Source organism: Grus americana, chromosome 17, assembly GCF_028858705.1.
Source record: "Grus americana isolate bGruAme1 chromosome 17, bGruAme1.mat, whole genome shotgun sequence".
In the NCBI taxonomy this organism is placed as follows: domain Eukaryota; kingdom Metazoa; phylum Chordata; class Aves; order Gruiformes; family Gruidae; genus Grus; species Grus americana.
Genome location: NC_072868.1, coordinates 16,609,300 through 16,627,749, shown reverse-complemented (window position 1 = coordinate 16,627,749; position 18,450 = coordinate 16,609,300). Strand labels below are relative to the sequence as shown.

Below are 18,450 nucleotides of genomic sequence, written 5' to 3'. Positions count from 1 at the left end.
AAACACAATTTCATGAAGCGTACCCTGGCTTCAATGGTTAGCCCGCTTCTTACACCTCAGATAAAACAGCACCTCATCAAAAGTTTGCACTTGCAGTAAGCAACGAGGAGGGAGGTTGTTTAGTCCTCCCTCTTTTATTGCTAGTATTTTTATTCTAGGTCTTGAAAATGTTGCCTGAAGTCTCCACATCATTCCCACTGTAAAAATGACTAATCTGAAAAATTCACACTTGCTGTATTTAGACGGATATGCACTACACTTGTTGCAGCTATCCCACGGAGCACGAGACGTTCCTGGGAACACTGACGGCTGTGTACGTTGAATGCATTCGGTCGGATCTCTAGATTCACAGATTTAACACCCCAATTACTTTGTACAAGCTCTCAGCCTATCAGCCCACGTCAACTAACATTCCTGCCCTTGGGTGCGCTTTAATATTCCAAAGCCTGGAAAAACAACTTGAAATACAAATCTGTTCCCCCCTGCACCGTACTGCAGTGTGTGATCCCGAACTTAAAAGCAGTTCCTTGAGCAACCGGAGATCCAGGTCCAAAATACTCAGGTAGGATAGCACAAATACAGCCATTTGCACGAGCTTTAACGATTTTCAGTCTGTGCTAAACACAGCTTGTCCTTCGTGGGCTTGCAAAAATAATTACATGCATGTAATACAGTTCCATCTTTACCACCAAATCTCTTGGTAAGAGGAATACTGAAATTCTGGGTAATATTTGTTGTTACTGAATACAACCCCTGCATCGCTCCATTTTACATCATCCCTTCACAGTGCTGTTTCAGATGAGGGCTGTGCTCTTCCAGGGGTCCACAGAAATTGAGATTTGTGAAACTACCAAACATCCCCCAATAAAGCAGACCAAACTAATCTGCTATCAATGAGGCCCATGTGTGCAATACTGATCCCGACTGTTTCTAACTAAAACCAAAGGCTACTCCTCCTACTGCTGTAACTTAAAACACACGAGGCAGAAGATATTTTTACATCCTATTTCCAGATACCTCAAAATAAACATGGAGCAACCCTGTTTTACCACAAAGTAAACAGAGGGGGAAGAAGAAGAAGAAAGAAGAAAAAAAAACCCCCAAACAACAAAACCCCATCAGTTTTACCTATTCTCCCCACCCTAAATAACAAAGTTGAAGATCCCATGAAATGATACAATAAATCGTATCTTGCCCTGGATTATAGGTTTCATATTCATGTTTTAGATTCCTGGTGCCAATTATCTGTCTGTACTCTCAGTAAAAAATAACAAGGATGTTTTAATTATCTCCAAAAGAAACATTCAAACTGTTTCACCTTGTTTGGTTGCAGGCAAATGGAAGTGCCTTACCATGGCTGGGTGTGTTTATCTAACATTGATTCTCTAGCCCTATCTTGAAAACTAACGATGATAATGGTGACAACTGATCTCAACTGTTTTTAACACCCACACTTTCTTCTTCTTTCTAAGGTAATTTTTGTTCTGAAAGTCCAATCTTATATTGTATTTGTATATAAACCCACAGAGTCATGCATACAATTTCAGCTGGGCACGTATTCAGCGTGCGCAGTGCCTGCTGCTGCCGACAAAAGTACTTGCACAAATGCACCCTTTTACCTTAAATCAGCTGTTTTCAAGCCCTGCTCGTGACACCGTGTTCCCAGCATAGCTGCGGGCTCTGTTAAACAGCTCAAAAGTCTCCACAGTTCCCTGCAGCTACAAGTGCCTCCTCCCGCAGTGTCGTACTTCTGCGGGGTCTAACAGGAGTTTCGATGCTTGGCAGAGGTCGGGCGCACTTCCACAATACCTCTGGCAATATCCTAAAGCTATTTGTTGTGGCATCAGTCCAGGATCCCCTCCCTCCTTCCCACTTGCTGCCACCTCCATCACCTCCTGTTCTACCACAACTGCTCTGGAGACAGCGTAAGCTGGACCCATGAACCTGCTCGCGTTCCTGCTCCTGGCTGACCCTGAGGGGGGAAAGCACTCGTGACCTGGGTCAACTCACAGCCCCGGTTCATCATTACAGCCCCCTCAGCTCCGCCAGCGTGACCATGGGATGCACACGACAGGAAGGGCAGGAGCCTTTGGACAGATGGAAAGACAACCCCAGGGACACAGAGTGAGGCTTCAAAGTCAGCTCAAGCTTCCCCAAGACGCTGCTGATGCCTGCTCCCCTGGAGAGAGCAGTCCTGCCCCTAATGTGCTCCTCTTCCTCCTCACTGTGTTGGCCGCTGCGGAAGGGGACACGGAATTCGGGTCCCAGGAGAGAGGGTAACGGTGACTACTGCTTTGGCTGGCAGCGCTGGCTTCAAGCTTTCCTGAAACAGCCTTACCTGAGAGATACCGCGGCATCTCTGCTGGTTACCAAAGCTGTTGAGCCTTGGTTCAGCACACAGGCAGCCAAAACATTCGGATTTTAGCTCTTCTGCCCCACCAGTCCCTTCGGTTTCCTTCCACCTTGCACTTGTAGCAAAAATCCTCCCCCAACATCTTCCAGCATCCCCAGCGCCCTCAGTTTCACAGTTGGAAGGAAATGCTCGAGCCCCCGCTTCCTTCCCAGCGCCACCCCGGAGGCTCCACTGCCCTGCCAAAGGCACGCTCTCGCGGCGGGTGGCCGCGCTGGCTGACGGACTGGCCGGACACCCGTCCCCAGCCTGACACTGCCCCCAGCAGCGCCCTGCGGGAACCGGCGTGTGCAGACAGAGGAGCTGTACGGCTGAACACCCCCGCCGAGTACATGACGAATTAGAAATGCGAGCGGGAAGGAGCAGCTGGAGGGAGCTGGAAGCTTAGGCTCCCTGTTAGTTTGAAGAAGGCACCAAAGATCAATAAACTAAAGATGTCTCAGGGCACTACAGCACTTACCGCCAAACATGGCCAAGGAAAAGGCTGTATCCCTAACAAACCAACCAACCCAGCCAGGAGATGCTATTAGCTCAAAACAGAACCAGCTTATAGCCTGAGGTAGGAGAGACTGCAAAGCTCAGCCAGGGAGAACAGCACGGATGAAAGCAAATGTTTTGTGTTTCATGTTGCATTAGCAGGAGATGCTCCAAGACACGAGAACTTACCCGAAGCCACTTACCCGAACAATTATCCCCATGCGCTTGCTCTCGTAAGTGAAGGGGAAGATCTGGAGGATGGTGAAGTTCAGGATGTGGCCACCCGGTGTCCTCAGCTGCACGGACGACTGGTCTCTGCCCACCAGCGTTAAACCCACGCTCTCGGTCCACTGAACCAGGGCCACCTGGGAGGAGGAGAAGAGGCAGCCATGGTGAGGGCGGCCAGCCCACCCCACACCTCCCCGAGGGGACCGTGGGCAGGGGCTGCGACAAGTCCATCAGTCATTAACAGTGCTATAGAGTCGATCCGTTCGTGTATGCACTACATGGCTCCTTCTAGTCGGCTTTCCCTGAAGTTAGAAGCTTACTAACAGTGCTTTGGGGGTTGGGCAGAACGTGGCTGCAAGGCTGCCCTGGACTCGGCTCCCTGCCTTCCACTGCCGCATCCCGACGGACAACCTTTAAGCAGGGGCAGGCACAGGTACCGCTGCCCGGGGTGCCAAACCTCTGCTGGGGCACGCCAGGTAAATCTCTTGCAAACACTTACTTGTCAAATGTGCTATTTCCCAGCCTGCTGTTCATGAAATCGAGAATTCAAAACGATACATTCACCCTGGATTTACAATATCAAAGCCAGAAACACTAATGCAGAGCACATTAAAAATTCATATTAGAAAAGCAAACAAACAAAATGAGCTCTGTGTTATACTTTATCTGTTTGGTAGTAACAGCTCAGCAGCAGCTTCCAACCTCTGCACTGATCGGCAAGACAGCCGAAGGGCTGGCTCACAGACCCCTCTTAGCAGAGAGCCCCTTCTCACCAAACATTAAAAAACACAAAACGAAAAACCAAAACCAAACCCCAGATTTTTCAAGGCACACACCAGAATTCATTTAATTGAGCTTATGTGGGTTCACTTTGACTGCAGCTCCTAGTACTTCAGCACCTCCAATGCTGAATTCTTGACAAGCTTTCCCTAGATTACAACCAGAGCCATGACAGAAGACCAAAGGCTTTACGTTGTCTCCCTGGTGGTCCCCCAGAACCCCCATGTCAGCCGACACATCCACGTCGAGGGGTCTCACTCTAGAAGCTGCCTGGGCAGTAACGGACGGGAGCAGCAGCAGATGTGAACCCATGTATCACTGGCCTCCAAGCAGGACCAAGGGATACTTTCTCCCAACAGACACCAAATACTGCAAGTATTTTACGGTGACATTTTCAAAGGCATGAGAGTGCTGGGCACATGGTTGCTGCTGACTTGAAGGTTAATTATCCTTTGTGCCTCTCAGGTTCTGCCTTTACTGCCTTAAGCGACCACAAATACCTTAGAGAAAAATGGAATTTATTTTGGGAAATCACATACACAAGATACAGATAAAAATGGAATCTATAAATACTTGCATTGAGTCAAGATTTTACTAGATGAATTGATACAATTGGGTCTAATTGGAAAATCTTTTGTGAACTCAGCTCCTTTTCCACAATTAGGCTTAAAAGACAACCTAAAATAAACTTTTCCTTTCATAAAGTAGTCTTAAGTCACCAGATAAAAAAAAAATTAGGTGAGTTGGCTTTGCCTTGAAAGACCTTTAAATTAATTTGAATCAATATTTGTTCAAATATTAGCAAGTTTTTGCAGGCTTACTCACAAAGATTACAACAAATCAAAGGCTCTTTCAAGCTTATCTTTGTCAAAAGTTTCTTCAAGCCGTCCTTAATGCATTAACGTGTGCAGTCAGATAATCCTCCTAGCAGTGTCTCCCAGAGCAGAGATGGAGCTTAGGTTTCCAATACTCTGGTTAATAAATAATTATCGAGAGTTTTCCACAGCATGGTGTTACGTGACGTTCAGTGTGCGCAGCACTGGCTGTCGGTTTGCCCACGTCGGTACGTTGCAAACGTCTGGAGACACAAACCCCTGCTCCCAGCTCAGCCCAGTAAAGCATCTCCTTTGTGACTTTCTTTGACAGACACCTCCTCCCTGCTTCCCTGCCAGCGTCTCACTTAGATCCTACGCCAGGAAGCATTTAACCCCCCGAAAGAAAAGCCTTGCGCAGAGGAAGAGATGGATGTGCAGCACGTCGGAGGTGCTGTGTCATGCACGTGACACACTTCAATCCAACTGTGCCGCATTGTGCGGCGCCGGTCATTTCGGATGGCCGAGACCACAAAAAGGTACGCCAATGGAAGGGGAGGAATAATGAAAGAAATCCCCCTTTCCACGCTGCTCCCAAGCAGGCGTGGGCCCTGCCAGCCCTTCACGGCCCTCCAGGTGAGCCGCAGTCAGCGCCGGAGGGAAGCAGGGCTGACCCCTCTGAACACACCACTTCCCAGCCTCTATAGCACTTAATGAATAAACACTGGGGGAGAAAGTGATACAATTTTGAAGTGTTCCTATCAGATGTACTAAAAGCATTGAAATTACCGACTCCTTTCTACAGGCAGCACAATGAGCTCGGCCTCTGGGAAGCGCATGGCACCGGTGGACAACACCGATGGCAACAAAAGTGCTGATGGCTTCTCTGGCAGGGATGGGGGACACGTTCCCAGCTCCCAACAAAAGCGCCGATGGCTTCTCTGGCCAGGCACGCATTCCCGGCTCCGTGCAAGACGGGGTTTATGCTCTGCGCCGTGCAAACAGGCAACCGGAGGCGCCCTCAGTCACAGCAAAAAGATGAGAAACATTCAAGATACAAAAACATGTTTACAGCTTAAACGAGGAGATTTAAAAGCAGGCTTGAAATCCCTCAAACACCTTGAAGAGAGCCCATGCTCAGCGATGAGGAGAAATCAATAAATTCCCTGAGTCTGCAGCTCCGTCCAGGCCGAGTCAGACACAGACCTGAGCGTTACACAGCGAAGCAGCTACAGCAGCTTGGCACGCTATCCCCCAAACTTTGATCTTCCCGACAATTAAATTACCCAAGCCACCGCTGAAGTGGTATCGACTAATACATTTCATTCTAAAGAGACAAATTGATCCTTCTGTGCCATGAGCTGCTCCACAAACGTCCCATTTAGGGCTGCCCGGGCAGACAAACAGGCAGCAACCGATGGATCAGGGCACCCTTTCATGTCCTGGCAGCTGCGGCAGGCTGTCAGGGTTAAAGACTGTTTGCCCAGGAATCCCAGGCACTCTTATCTCTGATCAGATTATATCTATTTCATTTCCCCTGTTAGTTACTGTATGGCTACAACTGACACGCTTGCAGAGCCCCAAGGCTGTAACCGATATCTGAATAAAGATACTTCAAGACTTCTAAATGGCAGCATGCACAGGAAACAAATTTAGGAAATCCTGCTTTCTGTTACAGGAAATGAATCCTATGCCAACTGGTAGAAATTACCCTTGCTGTTAAAGTAAAGAGAATACAAGTTTTTGTACTCATTTCATAAACTGACCTTCCCTGCCATGGCAATATTTTATTGATATAGGATTTCAAAGGCTGGCTTTAACAGGAGTCCAAAGCCATTCCCCTACAGGGAATGTTATTTAACAGCATCGTTCTCTTCTCAAGGACCCGACGTGTGCTGATCCTGCGTTTTGTACCATCTAGTATAACATACACAGAGCATGTCTAAACAATATTTGTACATCTAAGACCTACAGACAAGGTTTCCTCGGTGCAGCAAAGCATATCTGATTTCTGAACCCACTGTAATTCTCTACTTAAGGCACCGCAAGAAAGGAAAAAAGAATTTAAACAATAACCTTGGAAGGATTAGTTATCATGCTGCAGTAAAACAAACAAACAATAAACCCTTGGGCATTTGAGACAAATTGCTGCATAAATATTTCAAAGACAGAACAGTATAAAGCAAAAAAGGAAAAGACAAATCACTGACTTCACTATATACCACAGCATATATGTAAATAAACAGAGGATCTGTGCAAAAACAACCAGTAAATGCTTTAGGAAAAAAACCCTTAAATGCAGATCACAAAAATTACCATCTGGAAATCATTCAGAACCTGCTTCAATCCAAAGGCAGTTGATTTCTGTAAAGCTGTTTTTATGGGGGAGAGCAACACAGTAGAGGAGAAGGCAAGCACAGATCTAGATTATGTGGTGGGAAAGGACACACACTCGTGCACGCATGCACACACACGTGCACTGCTCACCAGCGCCAAAGCCAGGGAGGAGTGAGTGCTTGTTGTCACTGTAGGCACATCAATGGAGGAGGGGTAAAAAACCACAAAGATGCAGCTTTTGTGTAGTACAGACTACAGAACACACCATGTGGAATGAATGAGTTGCCTACTGGAGAAGGAAAACAGTATGGGGAATATTTTGAATGTACGTGAAATGCGGAAACTAACTCTGTGTGCCAGTCTGTCATTAATACACGCAACAATTCCAAAATCCTCATATAGCCGGGCTAACGAATAAATTTATTTCTATGCAAACAATTTCTCACCTCTAACAGTGAAGCAAGCCAGCTTCTCTTTTGATGTCAAAGGTGAAACGGTTATTATCAGAGGCAAATATTTTATTTGGGGCAATAAATGGAAGAACTCTTTGTATGTAGTCAAACACGTGATATGATCCCATACCATCAGTACAATTCTTATGGGAAGTTTCAAACTTCAGTCTCTTTCAATGGCATAGAGCAAGTGTAATTGTTCATATTAATAGAAAACAAATCATTTTACCTTGGTTGCACTAAAGAAGATGTGTCCTTGAACCATAATCAATACATGAAACCAAGTTTTATTTCTCTTGTCTTCATCACAGAAGGAAACAACACTCTAATTAGATTTTCCAGATTCTGCAGAGGGTGGCAAAGGGCACTTTAATCCTAAGTCCTGTATTGAACCTTATCTCTCAAGTGCTCAGGAAAAGTCTCCAGCAGGTCTCTGGAGAGCTGCAAAGCTTCTCCCCGGGCTGGGTGCCAGCAGAGGCAGGGCACAGCTTTGCTCACAGACACACTCTTGTGCCCTTCAAGTACTCTGCAGAATTAATTCAGGCTCCGGGTCTGTCCCAGCCGCACGGGAAGGGACGTGTCCTGGGTTAGCAGTGCTACCCAGCGCGAGGTACAACTTTTCACTTGGTCTGGAAGTTCCAACACTTTGCAGGTCAGGGACAAGCTGACGCGTGGGAGTGCTCTGACGCCCTCCAAACAAGACAAGATTGCCTGCAATTACCAAACGTGGTCAGAGGGACTCGGGGCCCGGAACTGTAAAATGCACCCTGTACAAAAGGTGTGGGCAGAAATACGAGCAAAACTGCGACGCAGATGCTGATACAGCAGCCAGATACTGGTGTAGCTCTGGAGCTTCAGGCAGAGGCAGATTTGGCTGCAGTATGTCAGCTGAGAGGGCACTTCTGGTCCTTTCATGGGTCCTCAGTGCAATAAATGCACTAAAATATTTTTCTGTTCACTAGACTGGAGTACTTTCACCAAATCATTTTTTGTTTTTGTGCAAAAAGCAAGGTCAGATTTATATTGTTATCCACCCGGCTGGACACTGACCTCATCAGGACTGGAGGCCTGGTACACCCTGCAGGAGTCCTCGTAGTGTCGCTCGGCCTCAGCCTGGTCCGTCACCCCGTTGGACTCGTACACCGGCGTCACGTTGTGGCACAGCGCGATTGCCTTCACTGCCTCGTGCACCCGGCTGCTCATGGTCTTACGCACCTTGGTGGCCAAGGTAAGGCCCTTCACTGCGGGGGGGTCCTGAGATTGCTTATTAAAAAGGAAAGCAGAAGAAAGTCTTATTGCAAAGAAAAAGAACAAAAAATAAATTAAATTGTTTATACGTCAGTGAAGACGACGTATGTACAGGTGTGCAGGCTCACGTCCCCAGGGATGAGACGCCCTTCGCAGCCCTGAACTCGGGCCGGACTGGGAACACACCCCGGCGGAACGCAGCTTCTTTATCGTCACGGCTGGTGGAGTAGAGTGCCCCGACAGATCCGCCTGCGGTTTCGGAACGGTACGCTGAGAAAAAGGCCCTTTGCTGCAGATCCACCAAACACCGACCGGTGGAAGGACCAAAGCCAGAGGACTCAGCGAAACCGCTTTTTGCTGCATGAAAGACCGGTGGCACTGAAAATTTAGAGTCAATTGGGTTTCACGTGCAAGAGAATATAATTGCTGAAAACAGAAAACAGATGACTCGTATGAACCTAGAAAATCTTAATTACATTCATTTAATTTTTAATACTATTTTTAGTATCAGAATGGGAGTCTTCAGATAATTGCACAATTACTAAATTATCCCGGTTGAAGAAGGGACGCACAGTGATCTAGTTTCCTGCTCTGTTAACCTTTCGTGTCAAGAGGACAAGAGTTTCACTTCCAGGTCAAAGGCCACAACATGGTAAAAATAAGAGCAAAGAATAAGAACTACAGTTCAAAATGAATCGTTGCCAGCAAATGCTTCTCATTACTAGGAATCTCACTTGGTAATGATAAACGTTTTACGAGACATATCCTGCACCGGTGTAATTCCACACGCTATTTTGCACACTCTAGCGATTAGGACACGTAAGATCTTCAAACGTAATACTGCTGCCCATCAGCACGGCTGCAGCAGGCTTTGACCAAATCGAACAGCAGCAAACCCTGGGCTGAAGTGCATTTAGAGTGGCACACAGCACTAGCCACGGTCACCAAAAGGTTCTGGACAAATACTGAATACTTCGGCAAATAATTAACCAGTAGTCGAGTTTTCTCTGGAGATTGAGTACAAAATGAGGGCAAATAGATCCGAAGTCTTTTTTGGTTTGGTTTGGTTGGCTGTTTTTCTTTTCAAAGTACAGTTTGGTCATTCAAGGGTCTCAACACCAAGAGCAGAACCAGATGCTAAGAAGGCTGTGAAAACAGAGGAGGGAAAGAGAGAACTAGCTAGGAGTTCCAAGTTACCTGAGACACATGCCAGTGAAAAAGATAATTACTCGAAACACCAGGTACTTATCAACTATCATATGCTTAGTTAAAAGCACAGTGCAGCCTGACAGCCTGCCTCGGGAAAAGCTATGCCCCCAACCAGATCGCTGAGGTCAAGGAAACCTGCTGTGCATCTTTACCACCACGAACAAAATCCAAAAATAAAAATCCTATTTACAGTAAGTACATAGTGCCTTTTTCCAGGCAGGAATGCTGGCTTCGTGTTTCACTTTGTGGGGGGTATAAAAAGCACGCTTCAGTCTAAAAATCTCTCGAGCAAAGCAAAAACAATGTGACGTGAAAACCCCAGTTCAGTGCATTGGGTGTGCATGCCCAAAGGAAGGCACAGGCACTTCGAAACAACTTCTGCGGTTTCTGCCGGAATGAGGCAATTCCTCAACTATTGAGAAATGCAAATGCTTGACATAGGACACAGGAGTAGTAACCCATCACTAACGTCTGCAGATTGCATCTGTGGAGTCACATTTTACAAAAGAAAAAATAAACCTAATTGTCAGTAAGTCACGAAAAAGTTATCTCTAGCTGCAGTTGAGAGAATGGTTATTAACAGAAAATGAAAAATAAGGCTTCCACAATTACCTAATTAGTGACAATTCTTAAATCTTTTATAAGTACCACTCCAAGGGGTGGCTGGAACATCAGCTGCTGACAGCTGATTTATGGTTTGTTTTTTTTTAAAGGTAGTAATATTCTTAAGTAAAACCTCATCCTTTCTTGTACAAAGGAAATGCACATATTTATATGAAGTTTCAACTCATAAGCGTCTTGTCCATTGTAAAGTGCAAAGGAACACAGTTTGCTGACCCAAACAGGCCACATGGCGTTACCTGGTTGTCATACCATACTGAAATTAGAGTCTAAGAACAGGGATGAAGGCTTTTTAGACGCTGGCTCATCCCCTGATACTGGAAGAGGAATGCAAGGGAGAGACTGCCTAAAACAGGATTTTCCTGTTCTATACTTCACATGTTGACTTTGCTGCCTTCTTTAGGTGTAGGTAGTTCTCAAAGCAGATGTCAGTTATGCGCCATACAAGATCACTGGTGCATTACTGAAAGAATCCCACTTTTACCATTTTTTCTTGTAACCGTCAGGCCTAAAGCAGCGATACTGGTACACTGCTCTCTGTTACTGCTTACTGAGCACCGACGGTTCCTCTTCCTCTATTATTGCCCCAGTGCACAGCATTTCAAACAGCAACTTAATCCACTAACTTAGTGTATTAATTTATACCAGACCAGAGCTAATTTTTCAACAAAGCAAACACTGTGGTTGCTGTAAATGGTGAGTATCTAAATAAAAGAGTGCTGGTTTACAATCAGACCTCAGCAGCAAGACAGGCACTGACGCACACTTACGCTTACAGATCTGTGCACGTGCTGTGGCAGTTAGAGTGAGAAGACTGGTGGATGTGAAACAATCTACGCATGTAATAAGCAATCATGATAACATTTATGTATTAAGCATCCAATGACCTTCAGACTTTTCCAAAAAGTAATAGTTAACAGGCAGATCCTTGCCATACTAATCACCATTAGCCCAGTGGCCTGGAAAGATGTTTTGTGAACAAAGAGTTAAGCAATGCAATTTAATTGTACCTGCGTGTATATACTGAATATGTGGCTCTGCACTTCATCCATGGAGTCCAGGCCGTAAGCTACCGTTCCCAGGTGAAGCCGCTTGAAGACCATCTCGTTCTGCGTAAGAGTTCCTGCAAGAGCAGCAGCACCAGACATGGAGAGAACACCAACACGCCTATTGCGCAGCACACGTTCCTGTCCTTGCTGTACCCCCAGTCCAAGAGAAACTGGGCCAGAAGCTGAATCGGTCACTGCACCAGGCTCAGGCGAGCAAAACAGACAATACTAACAAACCCGAGGGCCGATTCCCTCCCGGGAATTAGTGGTGCACACTACCATGCCAGTAAATAAGAACGAGATTATTCACCCCAAAGTCAATGACAGCAAGATCTGCAGGCTTAACTCTGGTCCTGGTGGAACCAAGGAAAACTTCTGGAAACAGCTTCAATGGGACCAGGATTTTATGTCAGACCAAGCTTTCATTACAGCTTAGGTCTTCTGAATTCAAGCTCAACTTTAGAAGTGTAAGGACAGCAGGAGACTGCCTGATGGTATGTTCCTGCCTACGTGTCTAAGCTCTCTTCATCTGGCTTTGAAAACTAACTCTAGAAGTTGCTTTTAATTTCATTTTTACCCTCAGCTTTTGGTTTAATAGCACACTAAGTGTTCTTTGAAGTAGCATAATATTCCTGTCCTATCTTACTTATAGTACATTCAGAGCAAAAAAAAAAAAAAAAGCAACATTTTTTTTTTCCAAAAAGCCAATTAAATCATATTGTCAAAGTGACAGGAAATGCATATTTCTTCTAGTCCAAAGAAATCTTACATTATAGTCTTTGGTCTGCCAAAAGTGTAACAAAATCCAAACAACAACATACCATGACTCAAAACTGTATTTCCTACATAGATACCTGTTTTGTCTGTAAGCAAATAGGATATCCTCCCCAGCTGCTCGGGAATAGTGCTGGAACGAACCACAGTCCCAGGGATTTTGGAATCTCTGCGGATCACCCAGCTGTAGACAATTTTCCCCATGTCCAGATTCACACGTAAACTATGCAGGAGGAAGGGAAAAAAGAAAAAAAAAAACTTATCTCCCATTAAACTTTGGAAAAAATCATTGTGAACGGCCACAGTGCAATGCAAGGACGTGTCTTCCACGCTGAATTTGAGCTGCCCAAGAGGGTGTTTTGGGAGAAGTACGTTCAAAGTGAGTGGCTGGGTAGCAAATGGGGAGAAGGACTGTGCATTGCTGCAGTCATACTGTAATTCAAAGAGAGATAATAAAATTATATTCAGAAAAACAGATATAATTTGAGGGGAAGACAAGTAAGGACAGCGTGATTGACATGCAGACAGCAGGTTAAAAACAGAACTGAAACAAATCCCAGACCTACACCGAAAGTAACAATCTACTTATTAATACAATGCAATTAAATATTAAAGTTTCAGTCCCCTCTAAAAGGCAGTTGGGTCCTGTCACACTGCATGCTGTATAAGTATCTGTCCTTTTCCATTTTTTGCTCTGCTCTTGTCAAAGTAACCAGGCAGCCCGAACACCGAGAGAAGGGGCCTTAAGTGACTAATGCACAGCCTGAGGTAGTCAGCGAGCGGGTGAACATGCTAAACAAATTCAGCAGAAACAACAAAGCAGTTCTCATGTTTGAACAGTGATTTGATTTCTATTTTTAGATTTTCTTACTTGTCAAATGAGGAATAGATAAGAGTTTATGTGCTTGTTCATACTAGAAGCGTGGAGGAGGATGCAAAGGAAATAGCGTTTTGCTGAGAAGAATTAGCAATCGCCTTACCTAATGGGAATGATGTTCGAGAACAGAAGGAGAAATCTTATGATCTGAAGATACCAACGGCCAGCAAAGTGCTGAAGGGCCACCATGACAAGCGAGACCACCACGAGAGCCCCAAACAGGATCTTGGTAAGACAGTTCACTTCCAAATCAAAGAGACCAATCTAAAGAAATAAAATAAAGACATTTCAAAGACACGAGAGAAGACGTTAGCTCAATGCAATATTCACAAAGGGAACGAACTGCCATATCCAAAGAGCCATTCTCCACTAGTCAACTTATTCACTTTTAAAACGCTACAAACACATTTAAATGTATAAGCAGTATTGTTGCCAGCTTATTAAATAAGACTTATATGCTTTGGAAGCTAAGCAATGCATCAAGAGGTGTGAGAGGACTCACGCTGCCAAAACCTGCAGACTACAGAAGCCTCCCTGCACCTTGCCTTAGCTTTGCTATAATAGTAGAATGCAGCAAAATAAACTTTCTAGCTCGGACTACCTCATTATAACCATATAAAACAATGGATTTACCAATCTTAAAAAAAAAAAAGAGATGACAGATGTGCGATAGCATCAAAAAATAAGGGGAAACAGGTTCTGCTATGGTAGCTATCTTAACTCATAGGCTGGGAGACATGAATCATTATTCCTATGAGGTTGTCCCTATAGTGTGTACATATCCCATTTGGAAGGATTTTCTTTAAGAAATGATAAATTTCTGCCCCTTTTTATTTATTATAAGACTGCTTCCTTACCATACCTTACTTCTTGGGTTTGAAGTATTCATCACACTGCGCAGTTCCCTTCCAGTGTAGAGGACAACTCCCACAACGGTACCTAAACACCACAGAGCACGCATCAGCTCAAGAGAAACAACCTCTGTTTGTTTTCTCTATAAAAACACTTGTTGGACCCAAAGGTTTGGCAGTTGGAAAGGATTTTTAGCAGGTTAATTTCAGAAGCAATAGCAAGCAGAAATTAAAGAAGCCAGTACCTGAAACCTATGAAAACACCGACTTTGAATAGAAGACATCCCACAAAAAATCTGTAAGTCTTCAACCACACTGCCCATGCGGTGAGACTTGGTGCAGCAGCACCGACTGTGTCAACTGATGTGCATGGCAAGAGAAGCCAACTGCTTTGCTCACTCGACTTTCCCTGACCCCCCGTTTGATGTCAGTTGTCTCTCCCCACTACAAATAAAAGTTGCTAAGGATGGAGGACTTCTTGGGTTTCCTCCCACCACTTTGAACCCCACTTTGGTGCGGGTAAGTTTGCCTTACACCAGAGAGTGGTTCTTCATAGTCTGTCAAAATTAAATCAGCGCTCTGGGCTACGGTTCTTTACTGGTAAAGGTTGCCACAATCAGAGTACAACCAACGAATTCCAACAGCTTCCAAAGACAGAATTACCTTATTCTAAAATCCACAATTTACTTTAAGTGTTTGCCTGATTGCTGTTCCCACCGAAAGGCGGATCGTACCAACTCCTACCTTCCTGTAACAGATGGAGCTGCTGGGAGCCTATCAGCATATTTTAATGCTGTGTCCCACGGTTGCTAAAGATCCAAGAGCAACAAAGTTCTCCCTTTTCTTCTCACAGAAACATAATACAGTTTAGCACCATAAATTACTGTTTTTTCACAGATTTCCCTAAAAGACTTTGCAAAAAGCCATAACGAAAAAGCTATCTACCATCAAGAGTTTAAAAGCTGCTATTGTCAAAGTCTAATTTTTTACTAGAAAATTTTAGGAGTCTGTAAAAATGGAGAACACCACCACTAAAAAAAAAGGCACTACTGCAAATACATTGCTATTTTATACTCTGCTATTCCCCTGCTCCCATTAACGATCAGAGTTTTAACAAGCTGCAAGTAAATTATTTTTAAATAAGACTGATTCAAAAGAGGTGGTTTCTAAAAATATGCTGGGAAACATTCCTTTAAAAAAAACAAAACAGAACAACCCAAAACCCAAGAACAAATCACTGGAGCCAGATGGCAGGTGGTGGTAAGATCATCGCAATTCAAATCAGCAGATGGCACAGCTACTCCAGATCAACCACAAACAGTCAGAGTCAGACCCGTTCCTACTACAGCAGATGGAGGAAGGCACATAGCTCTGCTTCGTCTTACAAGCAAAGGCTGCCCCAGTGAGATGGCATCACCGCAACTTGACAGCTTTCACTTACGGAAGAAGAAAAATAATATCCCCATTTTTTCCTAACAGAAATAACCTACGACATGCTATTACTATTGCTATAGGAGAAACAAAACAGAGTATTATACTGATCAAGTCAGTCAAAATGAGAGGAAAAGCCTGCCAGGACTAGAGAACAGCTTGAAGGCACGTTGTTATGTATGAAAAGAGTGTTTCTAGTTGGTTTATGGCCATTCAAAACAGACTCAACTGCATAAACCATCTGAAATGATGAAAATATTTGGAAATGTTATTCCTATTAACTGAACTCAAAGAGGTCTACCTACAAATAACTTGTCCACAGTCAGAAGGGAGGCCTGGCTTCAAACAGCTAGTTCATTTGGGCAGAGAGGAGGTGCTTGCACGCCTTGGTACAGACACCACGACCCCGCGGACTCCTGAACAGCACGGCAGCGGTGGCAGGCGGAGCAGAGCGCGCGCCGTGCCCTCCCGTGGGCAAAATGTCTGCACCCACGCGTATACTGCACGCAGCTGGGTGTACAGCGGAGGAAGAGCTTTCACCCTCAGCAGGCAGAGGCTGCGAGCGTGCGGAGGGCAGGAGAGCGTTCCCCTCCGGCTTCTGCAGGGCTATGCACTGCGACACCCCCGTGTCTGGCTCGGCCACGGCACTGCGAGATCTGCAATGCTTCAACAGCCGGTACAAATTAAAGCCTCGATACAAGAGGCAAGAAAACCCCACCCTGGGAAAGGGTGCGGGGAGAGTAGCCATACAGGGCGGAATCACAAGAAAAATGGCTTTCCATTTCTCCAGCTGTTTTGTTCAAAAGTGGGATGAGCCGAGACTTGTGCTTTAAGCACCCTGATGGGTATTTGAAGCTGCCAGGCTGCCTACATGTGCCTATGCTCTGAGGGGAGGAATGTAGGTTATGGATGGCAATTACTAAACTATAAACATAATTTGCTTAAATTTTATTTGAACCTTGATTAAATTGTATTTGGACAACTAGTTTTTTTACAATCCCTTGGTCACAAGCACTGTGACAACACTGTAAAACATTCTGAAGAAGAGTCAGAGCAGGATGAGAAAGAAACATACAGGAATAAAATTTATCCGCTGTTTTCTGCTTTTAAAAGAGCAAATAAAAATCTTTTCAGTACATCAAATATCTTTTGAAGTCCGCGTTTCTTCCTACTATTATTCATTCCATGTACACCCTGGTACTGCACTGCCAAGTCTCTCCATTCGACAATCTTAATTCCAGAACTGTACTACAGAACTTCACTCTCCTCCAGCTACCGCCCTGCAAACTTTGCAAGCACGCTGGACAGGAGAGGAACAAGGCTTTTACTTTGACAAGCCTCTACAAGAGGGCATTGATTAATCTCAGGCCTTGGGAGCTTATCGTATATATAAGCCAAAATCTGTCAAAGAATTTATTTTTTTCCTTTTTAAAAGTGAACTCAATAGAAGCACTTACCTGGAAATCTTTCATCTTAGCTTCTGTTACCAGAATCTATTTGACACCATCTCTGTTACAGATTAGGATGTCAATGTGGAGAGCAATTAAGTGCTATTCTGGTCCTAGACGCTAAAGAAGTGCCCAAAGGCCACTCCAATTCTTTCTCATCTAGGAATGTCCAAGAGGCAATTAGATGTCAGCTCAGCTCCCCAGAGGTGTTAGGACAAGTGGGAAACCTCATTCCAACTGCTAATTTCTCCAACTGACAGAGATTATTATTCCATTACAAAAAGACCTTTAAAAATTGTTAACATATTCCCTTAAAAAAAGATTTACACATGCCTCCATCTTACCCGATGCAATCACTGTGCTGGCCCATAGGGTGTTTTCTATGCTTAAACTTTCATTTACTGGAGGGTCACTGTCCTCCTGCAACAGATTTAAAAGAAAAATAAACAAACTTGTCAGCAATGCAAAAGACCAGTGGGTGATGAGAGTCGCACAGAGGTGTTTGGAGAGGGATGCTGGGAGAGGGCTTCTTGATAGGAGGGAGGATTTTCATAAACCCAGGAAAATCTCTGGTTGGGTTAAAAACATGAGCACTTTGGCTCAGTGAAACAGAAGGATTGGAGGGGAGGAAAAAAAAAAAAAAATCTACTAAGATGCCTCTGCCTGCTGAAGGTCCCCGGGAATCATAAACAAGAAAGGGATTTGCCAGAAGCTCTCCAGGGACTACAGGAAAACGCTCCCTCACTTGGCTCATGTGGATTAATAGCATTTCTCCTGCTACTTACTGTAAGATCTCACTGAGAACCTGTTTGCACTACTCAGCGATGCCTGGAAAGCTGTCTGATCCGCACCACAGAACAGTTACAAGAAAGCGCGATTCCTGTTAGGCACCAAAAGATTAATTCTACACAACTGTACTATTGCATGAGAAAGTAAATGAGTGTCTGTGCAGGTTTTATGCAAGAGCTGCCTCCCCAGGCCACTCAAACTCCTCTTCCGTGCCAGCACTATTAAACGAGATTAAACCATGCCACAAAGACAAAAGGGCAAAACCTACAATTTTGAATTAAAATACCAGCAAACAACTTCTAAAAAGCTCTGTCTCCTGCTTGTTACAAACCCATTTGTCCTCTGAAAGCTCCCCAAGGGCATTAGATGAATCTCTCAAAATTTTCATAATCCCACTGAGAGGAAAAAACCCAACCTTTCGCCCCAAGTAGGCAATGCATCTTCCCAAGTCAAGAGATAGGTATTTTTGAATGGTGATATTTCACAGTGGCTCTGAGCTGTTGCCCTCTGAAACAGGGCGCAGATACAACTGAGTTCACAGAGGTTGCATGCAATTCAAGGCAAAAACCCAACTGACTCAGATTCAGACTGCTGTTGCCTGATCCAGCCAAGATCCTGTCTTTTCACAATTAAAGGATTTTAATCCTATGGAGTTCA

At 44.7% G+C, this 18,450-nt stretch overlaps 1 protein-coding gene across 1 annotated transcript in view; it reads right to left on the bottom strand.

The window, feature by feature from the left end:
- Positions 1 to 18,450, bottom strand: part of ATP9A (ATPase phospholipid transporting 9A (putative)) — a 63,808-nt gene that overhangs the window by 20,532 nt on the left and 24,826 nt on the right. The window contains exons 9-15 of the mRNA XM_054845358.1: positions 17,349 to 17,424; positions 14,137 to 14,213; positions 13,378 to 13,538; positions 12,478 to 12,620; positions 11,585 to 11,697; positions 8,547 to 8,759; positions 3,091 to 3,252 (exon numbers count right to left, since the gene is read on the bottom strand). Coding sequence (XP_054701333.1) covers positions 3,091 to 3,252; positions 8,547 to 8,759; positions 11,585 to 11,697; positions 12,478 to 12,620; positions 13,378 to 13,538; positions 14,137 to 14,213; positions 17,349 to 17,424 — 945 coding nt within the window. The remainder of the gene's footprint in view (positions 1 to 3,090; positions 3,253 to 8,546; positions 8,760 to 11,584; positions 11,698 to 12,477; positions 12,621 to 13,377; positions 13,539 to 14,136; positions 14,214 to 17,348; positions 17,425 to 18,450) is intronic.